At 39.0% G+C, this 11,509-nt stretch overlaps 1 protein-coding gene across 1 annotated transcript; it reads left to right on the top strand.

Annotated features, from left to right (window-relative positions):
- Positions 1-315: 315 nt before the first annotated feature.
- LOC139971199 (trans-L-3-hydroxyproline dehydratase-like) lies at positions 316-6,700 on the top strand. The gene is made up of 3 exons (XM_071977456.1): positions 316-1,132; positions 3,765-4,060; positions 4,735-6,700. Exons 1-3 carry the CDS (start codon positions 634-636, stop codon positions 4,996-4,998), a joined length of 1,059 nt encoding a protein of 352 aa, XP_071833557.1. The 5' UTR covers positions 316-633; the 3' UTR covers positions 4,999-6,700.
- The last annotated feature ends 4,809 nt before the right edge of the window (positions 6,701-11,509 follow it).

Here is an 11,509-nt window from a genome sequence, read left to right on the forward strand (position 1 = left end):
CGTTATTTCGCATATTCACATATGCACATTCTTATACATTAGCCCAAATGCAGCTTGAACTTGGTTGGGAAGAAAAAAAAGTCCCGCATCCTAAACAGGCTAAATAAACCTGGTATTGACTTACGTAGGCAAGGTCCCCTAAAGGAGAACATTGTATCAAATTGCTCAGTTAAAGCAACTGAGCAATCCAACATTTATCTGATTTTTTATAAGATATTATCTTGTTATCTAAACAATTTACTGAAAAATGTTGACTTATTGGGGCAAAGTTTTCGTATGTTGATGGCAATTTTAAGCTTCCGTAGATAAACACCACCGTTTTATTTGAGAAGTCAAACCTGGCACGGCTCGAACCAGACTGTCACTCTGATCCTCTGACCAGGTATTGAGAAAGGAAAAGTGGTTTTGCAGATTTGGTCTTGCTTGTCGCTGTGTGCTGGACAATTATATTTTGCTCTCCCAATTGTAGTTATATTTTGGTGTTATCTGTTGTAATCGCACCAGGAGGGATACATATGCTGACCTTGAACCAAACTCACTTGTTAATCGTGGAATGGTGCTGCATTTAGTGTTACAAGTAGGTGTTACTTTCAGTTGTCGATAATTGAGACCTATTACTATTATTTTTTCAATATGAATGTGAATGAGAGGAGTACCAATTTCGCGACATTTTTGGAGACACATGATATTTGCTTCAAAACTGTCGAAATGCACACAGGTGGGGAACCAGTAAGGATAGTTGTTTCGGGATATCCATTGCTTGAAGGGGATACGATTCTTGAGAAACGAAATTATGCCAAGGATGCAAAGGATCACTTTCGAAAAATGCTTATGTTCGAACCTCGCGGGCACCATGATATGTACGGAGTTTTGCTGGTAAAACCAGACAACCAACGAGCAGATATAGGAGTTCTTTTTATACACAATGAAGGCTATAGTACAATGTGTGGCCATGCGGTTATTTCTCTAGGTCGGTTTGCAGTTGATTACAATTATGTCAAATTAACAGAACCAGAAACCCAGGTGAACATTCAGTGTCCATGCGGATTGGTGAAAACCACCGTTGAATGCAAGGATGGGAAAACGGGAGCTGTTCGGTTTGAAAGTGTCGTAGCTTTTGTATCCCATACAGGTAGGTCTATGACTCTCATGGAATGTTACAAAGTTCTGTCAGTTTAAGAGCTTGAATTACATGGTCACACTGTGACAGATTCTGGGTGAAAGTACTGTATCATCATTCATGTATGTAAAACAAACCCATCTGAGCTCCAAAGTATGTGCTATGACTACAAGATATGTATACATATTACAGTGAGTATTTGCTGATAGACACAGCTTGGCAAAGTTTTAAGTAAATATACCTGCCTTGTATTAAGTCAATATACAATAAGTAGGCCCTAACTCATTGAAGGGAAATTAATTAAACAATTGGTAGCAGTATCCATTGTTTCCAGTCTTATGATAGCCATAGTTTGGCAGTGTGTGTGAGGTAGGCTTCAGTACATAAATTTACAGATGACAGTATTAATTTAGCAATGTTGCAATTGCAGTGTTCATTTTTCAATCAGAGGTTACTTGGATTTGGAGGGCATTTCCCCCCCACCCCCCTTTTTTAAATTAAGTACTACAGACTAACACCAGGGAATAATTTATCTGGTATCACATAGCAAAATGCCATGCAAAATGGGCAAGTTACAGATGTGCACAAGTGTTTGTTTGACATTGAAAAGTTTGTAAATTATTTTAGGACCATGAGCAACAACTTTGCAGCTCAGTAATAGTTTGCACCCACAAAAATATCTAACTTTAATCAAGAGCTCCACTTATATGTATGAATCCAGTTTTGATATAAAAAAAAAGGGCAATCCACGGAGTTGCATATCTCATCTCCAGCAAATCATTTAGTTTTTGACACAAAATTGCGCTAAAAATATAAATTTGACCTTTAACCATGTGATCTTTGACCTTGGTTCCCATGGTAACCACATATATTTGTGATTCAATGTTTCCCCTTGGAGTTATATATATATATATATAAAAAAATAGATTTTCACTAAATTTAAACCTTTGGGTCTGGGAGACACAAGGGTTCATTCTGGGGTACCTTCCCACAAAGTTTGAAGAAAATCAGCCCAGCCGTTTAGGAGTTTTTGACACAACATTGGACACACACAAACACAATGACTTAAAGACACATTTGGCTCCTCCCTCAGTCAAGGACTTTCGGTCACCTTGGGGCATCGTCCCCCCCCCCCCTTAAAGTAGCTACTCAGAAAAATTAACCATTACCATGGCAACTGTTGCTATGGCAACTGACATAGCTGTATATGGCCCAACTGGCAGAGGAAAGTTCTGCAATATCTCATCAGGACCAAGAATAAAACATCCTATGGAAAACTACGGTAGCAATGAGATTTAAAAAAAAAATGATTAGGCTCTGTAATAGCAGCCTCATACTTTCTCTTTGTTTCATTTCAAGAGGTATTGTATATTTCTTCTTGACTCTCTAAGATTGTGATCAAATGGGTAATAAGATACTTTGTTTTTTTAAGACTGCAGTAGGACTCTGTGGAATACTAACCTCTATTTTATACTTACTGGTCTTACAAACCAAATCCTAATGTAAGAAAACTTAAATATATACTATAACACAGCCTACCTCCAAGGGTATTAACACTCGATGCAGATATGTATCATACAACAAGCTACCAACAAATTTGGTTTTTGCAAATCAATTTTCTCTTACTTTTGTAGTTAGACCTTGCGATAATTGAGCCAAAGTTACAGTAGTAATAGTTTTGTCATTTTCCGTACCCCATGTGTTAAGTTGCTTCTATCTGCCTATAAATAGTTATAATTTCCATCTGTCTTGCATGACCTTTGATGTTCAATGCTGGTGGGAATTACTGTACAGACCTGTCTCAAACTATCCGTGACAACACTCAAATCAAATTTCCAATGAACAGTGTAATAATTCTAATTGGACATTTTCTGTGACTTCCCAGTGATTCCTTCGGTGGAAAGTTCAAACCTTGGTTCTGAGTTTAGATTCAACCAGCACCATTCTATGAGGACATGCATGACCTGTGCATGACAGATTAAAATCCATCCAGCAAGATCTCGTGCAATAACAGTAAACAAGTCACCACTAACTTATTTCCGGTGAATTTGGGTTTTGCAAAAAAGTTTGTAATTACATACTAAAGAAAGGAAAATAATACACTGCTGCTGAATGGAATATGTAGTGTACATGTGTAATTAATGTCAGCCAGGTATTTATTGTTGGAATGTCAACATCACCATAGATGGGTTTTTCTCACTTTTCTAGGTTGTGGAAATATGCAGCTCCTCATTTATGCATTGTGGGTAATTCTTTTCAAAAATACAAAACCAATCAAATTTACTTTCCCCCCCCTCTTGCTAACTGTACAGTACCTATCCAAAAACAGCCTCAACATTCTTACTCCACCGTGCCTAATACCTCGGGTGAACTTTGACGAGAACCTTTCTGAGGTTGAGAGGAAACTGGTTAAAAGCTGGTCTCTCGTAGTTGTTATAAAAACGGGCATCTACATTTGCCTGTTCGACTGTATGCCTGTTTTATTTCGGGGGGTATATTAAAAATGAAAGCTTTCAAGCTATGTTTTAAATAGTTGCATACGTATGTATTATACATGTAGGTGGTTTTGTTTTTGTTAGTCTAGGCATTGACAACTTCATACATATCGTACAGTACTGTGGTATTCTACTTCGCTTTCTCTCAGGTTTGCAAGTGGAGGTGCCAGGTTACGGGCTAGTCACTGTGGACATTGTATATGGCGGTGCCTTCTATGCTATCATAACAGACACAGAACTGGGTGTAAATGTAGTTGACACCCCCATTGAAGATATAGCTAATGCTGGCCAGGCAGTCACATCTGCTCTGCAGGGTTCCACCGTCATCGAACACCCGGACAGTGAGGATCTATCATTCCTGTACGGAACCATCATCACAGATGGCAAGGATGAATGGCATGCAGAGAAACCAACGTCAAGTATTTGCATTTTCGCTGAGAAACAGGTGATTACAGTTTTACCATACATTTCCTTCATGAATCTGAACCAATTAGAGAAGGTCAATCCTATATATTGGTTTCTTGATGTTGCAGTAGAACAGGGACGGTGGAGCCAGGGGGAATGTGACCACACAGGTTTGTAAAGAAGCTAAAATATCAATCGCATATGTCCAACACCCTTTTTGGTTGAAAAAAGGTACCCTTTTTTCTTTAGTTTTTGTGAAACTGATTTTGGCATTTTAGGAGTAACACAAGATTATGTACTTAAAATTTGCCTTTGATTGAGAAACATTCAAGGACCATATTTTCTGGTATGTAATGCACAGATGGCCCATTTGAAGAGTAATTTGAATGAGGCTTTGAATTGCCATGAACAGAACAAATGGTGCTATAAATGTATACAATACATGCACATACACTGGTTTTTTACAATTTAGGAGGTTTTTCAACTTTTCATGCATATAGGCATTCAGTAATGGTTAATTGGTAAAAAGATCTAGATGCAAATTTAGTTAATTAAGTAAATATTTTGCTTTTGGAGCTCTGTCCACAGGACTTTCATGCATCAACGTACGTATTGTGTAATGCTGCATTCCATGGGTGATGGGGCTTTGACGTCTCTAACCAGGGGAGAAGTTATATTAATCTTGACTTGTTTTCTGCATTTTCAACACTTCAGGTCGACAGAAGTCCGTGCGGTTCTGGTACTACAGGTCGTGTTGCACTCCAGTATCATAAGGGACAGATTGGGCTCGGTCAACAACGGATTTTCAAGAACAGCAAAACAATGTCGCAGTTTACCGCTACTGCCTTACGAGAAGCTACCCTCGGCAAATACAAAGGTGTCGTGGTTGAGGTCAAAGGTCATGGCTATTATACAGGTGAAGGCCTTTATATTAGGGAAGCCAAGGACGATCTTGGACGAGGATTTTTAATCAACTGAATGTTTAAGCTTTATATTAAACTTGTTCTGTTCAACTTATTTAATTTATAAGGTCACAGTGACTCAACATCTTCATGGTATTGAGGTACAGTACTTTGATCTTCCTGGTGGAAGATTCTCATTTTATAGAGAATCTGTGTTTTCATACTCGTACTTTTCCCTGGTACAGTTAAGTCACAGACTGTGATGGGTTGGTTGATAATTTTTTGAATCTATGCATGATCCTATTCGCTGATGGCTTACTGACTCTCCCTGAGGCATCCATTTATGAGTGTAACTTGGTGCATATATGGCAATTGGGTACGTTGGCCCATGTAGGCTGCTTAGGAATTGTTTGTCCCACACATTTGAAGGATGCTGTAATCACCTCCAGGCTCACCACATAACCCATTCTTGATTCCAAATCTTTGTAGTCATGATTGCCTTTTGTAGTACCATTGTTATGAGTATTAGATGACTTTAGCAAGTTCATCGACGTCTTCAGCTAGGTGTGGCAGCCAGGCAGTATGAACCCACTGTTAACTAGTTGGATGAACCATTGCACAGATGCATACAGTAGTTATCCTCTTACCCAGAATATGTGGAAGACACAGCTGATTGTCAACAAGTGTAGACTTTCAGTTTTTTTAACATTTTATTAGGGTGCATGTTTCCTGCATGGGCCCTCAAAATATTATATTTTTCTGTGGATGTTGTCTAATCTCTTATATGCAATAATTTTTCTTTTGGCCTTATCATTTCATTAGTTTTCTATCTGTCTGTCTGTCCGTCTGTTGATTGATTGATCTAGCTGTCCATCTAGCAAGCTAGCTAGCTAGCTATCCATCTATTGTCTGTTCACATTTTTTATATAATGGTTTGAGTGCTCTGGAACATTCATTCTTCAATGGATTTTAATGTAACTTGGACACAATGTTCGTCGGATGTTGGGCTCCTTACAACCATCGGGGAGTGAAGGTCAAAGGTTATTTAGGGGTCACTACAGGCTAATTATGTGAAAAATTTCAAAATGTATCTCTTTCCCAGAAGACCACATGTTCTTGAAAGTCAGTCAAAATATTTCTTGGGTAGTGCTTCTGTCGACATACATGTACAAGGATTTTGGAACCAAGGGTCTTTAAAGGTTAAAACCTGGGAATCTTTAAAACAGTCTGTCAAGTGAACTTGAAAGCTCATTCTTTGATTGCTTTTGATGAAACTTAGACACAATGATAGTTGGATGTTGGGCTATTTTCGACCACTGTGAAGTCAATGGTCGTTGTCAGGTCAATACAGTCCATTTTGTGAAAACCTTCAAAATGAATCTCCTCTTTCCCATAGCAACCCATATTACTGAAACTTAGACACTATGTTTGTTTTATTTTGGGCTACTTTTGACCACTGGGAGGTAAAGATCAAAAGTCATTAAGGGTCAGTACAGGACATCATGTGAGACCCTTCAAATTGTATCTCCTCGTTCCCAGTGGACCACATGCTCTTGAACGTTAATTGGCGATGTCGTACCAATTAATGTTGGGAATGCATATGACATGCCCTAATTCAATATTAGAGAGTACATCCTCGCTGGAACAATATTCAAATTAACTCAAATTTGAACGGTTTGTATTTATGTATTTATTTATTTAATGCATTTATTTATGATTGTGTGTAATAAAATTTGTTGCTATTAAATTTAATGATTGAGGGTGATAACCAGTGGCGGCGGAACAATGAAAAAGTTGAGGGGGCAAATGCATGATAAGCCCCCCCAATATTTACCAAGGCTCCGAAACGTGCATCTGCCCATTTTATTTTAATCAATTATTAAACGAACAAAAACACAATATTAGCATTTCACCTGTACTGTATACATGCATTCGTGACAGTGCTTGGTTCATAGAAATTTGTTGGCAACTGCACATGGTTTTGGAATTACCCATTTTGTTGACATTAAAAAAATGCTTTCTGTTTTTTCTTATGACATTTATTAAATTATTGCATTTAATTGCAAGTAGTAATTTACTACACTCAAAAACGTCTTTGCGAATACACTACGAGTAATAGCTACTCTCTTAAAACACCATCGAATATACAAATTACAATGTTTTTACAGATTTTTACGTGCAATCTGAGAAATTGCAGGCTTGAGACCCATATTTTAGGGCTAGGTATTCGCAGCATAAAACACTCGGGAAGTGCCGTTTCCGGCCATCTGGGGGTTTGAAAAAACCCAAAATTTTCTTGTACGCTCCGCGCCAACCGATGGTGGCGCTCCGCTTAGATAGTCTCCACATATTAGCCCCCCCCCCCAATAATTTTCCCGTTCCGCCGCGCCTGGTGATAACAGCAGGGTACTATACCACCTTTTTTTCCAGATATAATTAATGTTACCAACCCTGAATATTTAAAGTGATATGTAGAATAGAGAGAACAGAACTCTTCTATGCATTTCATTAGAGAGTCTGGACTCAATTCCTCTTACTTGACAGGTACTGAATATATCCAGGTTGTAGATGTATAGTCAGTCTTATCCTTGTAGTCAGACCTAGACTTATATTCTTGTTGCCAGATTGATGCCCTTGCAGAGATAAAGTCAGACCTATATCCTTGTAGTCAGACTCATGACTCTGTAGTCAGACTTATGTCTCTGTAGTCAGACTTATGTCTCTGTAGTCAGACTCATATCCTTTGTAGTCCAGATTAGATCCTTGTAGTCAGACTTATGTCTTTATAGTCAGACCTGTCTTTGTAGTCAGACTTATGTCTTTGTAGTCAGACTTAAATCCTTGTAGTCAGATTTATGTCCTTGTAGTCAAGACTTATATCCTTGTAGTCAGACTTATGTCTTTATAGTCAGACTTATGTCCTTGTAGTCAGGCTTATATCATCATAGTCAGACTTATGTCCTTGTAGTCAGAATTATGTCTTTGTAGTCCGACTTATGTCTTTGTAGTCAGACATATCTTTGTAGTCAGACTTATATCTTTGTAGTCAGACTTATATCGACGTAAGTCAGTGCTGGATTCGACTTTTCTGGCAGGACGGGACATTTCAAGCACTCTATCACAGAAACTAAAATTCATCACAGGGCAAGTCTTTAATAGGGCAATACAAAGAAAAAATGATATGCCCGAAAGGACTGGATCCAATTTTTCACTAAAAAATTCCTTTAACAATTTGCCACTTTTCAAAGTATCAAAACGAAGTCATTTTGTTTTTAAAATGCTCGATTGGTGAAAGAACTTGTACGGTTGGGTAAGTTTGATATTTTATTTTGTGCGGAACAAGCAGGGATCCGATGGGAGTTACTGTATGGTCAGATAGTGCAAAATATTCACTGGTTTTAAAGTGGTATTACAGTTAAACATATTATGACGTGTGACTTTGAGTCGAGGTAAATAGTTCGGTCAGTGGTTGCTAGGCTTGTTCATGTATGAAATACATATAACTCTGATCATGTGTAAAGTGTTATATTAACGGCTTTTCTAGTTGCAGAAGTCACGGTACTTGTTTCCAAAATTTTGTACTTTTCTGCATGGAAAATAAATTGGGTTTGTAATAACAACAATAATAATAATTAGATTTTCGAATGTTTTCTTGAATTTTAATGAATGTAATTGACAAACTAGCAGAAATAGTGATGTCATCATGACGATTGGCCTGCTACTGCTTTTTTTCGCCATTATTACATATATATTTAGATTCCGCGCCCCAAAACGCAAAAGAATAATGGCGCACGGGTGTTGCAACGCATTACGCACCCTCACCCTCACCCCCTACTCCGTTTTGGAAATTCTGGTGCCGCCACTCTATGTCTTGCCACAATTTTATCAGGGGCAGTGACATATGTGACATTCCTTTGGTGGGGACACAGTGTTATTTCAAATCTTGCACTGAGCGTTCCGTACCACAAATTCCAGTATTTGAATGTTTCTCAACAAAATGGCAATTTTGATTGCGCGGCTGTCTAGTTTATAGTTTCAATTCATGTGGGAGAACATTTAAGCTGGAAAACCTTGGATTTCGTCTGAAGGAAAACTCCTCCTACACTTTAGCTGATTAGGTTTCGAACCCACGCATGGGTACCATGCACTTAGGTTCGACGAAAGGGGCGGGGAGGGGGTGCGCCAGTGGCATTTTTATACGACCAGAATTTAATATTCCAACGAAAACTCCAATTTTATAATAATATAATAATCCATACTCCTGGCTCAAACGTCATGGACGCTGAAACCACACATTGAACAAACTGGGGCGGATCCAGGATTTCAAAAAGGAGGGTCTGTGGCCCTGAGGTCGTTGAAGCCGACTCCCTAGAGGGTGTGGGGGTACGAGGAATGGTGCAGTCTGAATCATTTAGGCTTTAAATAACGATTGTTATAACACGATTGTGCTTAAATATTTTTTTTTTGGTAGAAGATTGGAAGCGTGTGGATGGGGGTGGGGATCGTAAACATTTCGACATAAAACAGTTGAAAATTTATGGTTGAACGCAACATTTATTAGATGAAACTGCAAAATGACGTGTCGAAATTTGGAGGTACAAAATACAACTTTTGACATAAAACATTCACATTTTCAGATCAAAGTTTGTGGTAAAACATCGAATTCTCGGCATAAAACCACGACATTTCGAACTAAAACGTCGAAATATTATGAAGCAAACATCAACAATTTGAAACGAAACGTCGAAGTCTATAGATTAAATGAACGTCGAAATATCGAGATTAAACGTCAAATTCTTTTGAAGTGAAACGTCGAGATTGCCACCGTAGCATTTACAAAAGTAAAATTCTTCGATGAAATGGTTCCACGGCTGGCTTTCAGCCCCTCATGTTTCGAAAGCTTATTCTATGTCAATGTCTTATATCAAGGAACCAGAATAACCCTTATTTTTTTGTATATATTTTTTTTATGAGCAGGAATGGCAAGCAGGAAACGCTCAGTATGCAAATATCTTACAAACGAAACCGGTGGTGAATATGATGATAACAGAACGACAGAAATGGTATTTTTAGGTCTTACATTCATTTACCATTGTGATTATTTCATAAAAAATAATGATCTGCTACAGCCATGGGCGACGATCCTGGGGGGGGGGGGGGGGTGGGTGGGGGATATATCCCAATGAAAATAGGTGGAGGGGATGTAATACACCATATCCCCCACCAAATGCCAGGGATAAGAATATTTTCATGCCTACATTTATGCATCATCGTGAATGTACGGCTCTTTTTTAGCTTCATTTCTCGCCTACCATAAACGCAGTGCGATCTTTTCAAATAAAGCGTCTTTATAAAGCAAGAATAGTTGCATTACTGTAGGCTTCATTGGCCGTTCACTCTGATCTTCTTATGGAAATAAACCCACTGGACATTGCCAAAGAATTTGTGTCTAATTGTCAAACACGCCGAGTCGTTTTTTGGACGAATGTAATGCTTATGATCAATAACGCCAATACACGTTTCACCTGGATGCCCTAGCAATCGGTACCTAGCGAGCAGTATGGATGCCAGGACAGAAGGGCGAAAGTGTTCGACCCAACAGAATTTTATCGACTAACCTGGGATGTACTTTCAAAACAAGGTCCTTTTTACACTGAATGGTTTTCTCATATAATTATCTAATCATTAATTAAGTCCAATCGTGATCGCAGCTTAGCATGATGAGTAAACGCTTAAAACTTATAATATGGTATTTTGTCTTGCAATCTGACATGTAGCTGTAATGCAGAAATAATTATTCTCAAACGTATGCTGTGGTCAGTGAAAAGTCGTATAGTGAATACCTAACATAGCATTACTATGCACCTAAGACACATTACACAGATATTTTCAATAGGCAGGTTCAACCTCTGAACTCTATAGACCCCCAGGCGCAAAGCGAGATGTTTTCAGGCAGGCGGGTCAAAATCCTACTTCCAGGACTGTCATTTAATGTCCCCATCCAACAAACGTGAGTACAGCTGTCCACTTGCAGAGATTGCAAACACTTTCCTCTCCTGGCAAATGGCAACGGAACCCGGGAATGGAGACTTAGCCTCTCCTCAGTGGCGTAGGAAGGTACTTTTGAGTGGGGGGGGGGCTGAAGACTGATGGCCGGCCTGGGGGAGGGGTCTAAGGGGAGGGGGTGTCCCCCTCCCCTTTGGAATTTTTTTCATTTCCAGGTAGCCTCAGATGCAATTTGGTGCAATATAGCACACTTCAACACCCACTCCCTTTTGTAAACTTAATTTTGTATTTTCACCAGGCCTTAGATGCAATTTGATGCTCCAAATGAGATTTTTTTTCTCATTTGGAAATGAAAAAGGGGTTTTCTGACTTGCGAAGCGGGGGGGGGGGCGGAATGATACTTCCGCCCCTCCACATTTTTCACTGGGGGGCTGGCGCCCCCAGCCCCCCGGTTCCTACGCCCTTGCCTCTCCTATATTAATTTATTAGTTTTCATAGAGAAAGGAGTGGAGGGAAGTTTTGGTATCAGATGTTGATACCGAAGTTTGAACCAGGGACCTCCAATTGTCACCGCAGGCGAG

Source organism: Apostichopus japonicus, chromosome 8 (assembly GCF_037975245.1).
Source record: "Apostichopus japonicus isolate 1M-3 chromosome 8, ASM3797524v1, whole genome shotgun sequence".
NCBI classification, from domain to species: domain Eukaryota; kingdom Metazoa; phylum Echinodermata; class Holothuroidea; order Aspidochirotida; family Stichopodidae; genus Apostichopus; species Apostichopus japonicus.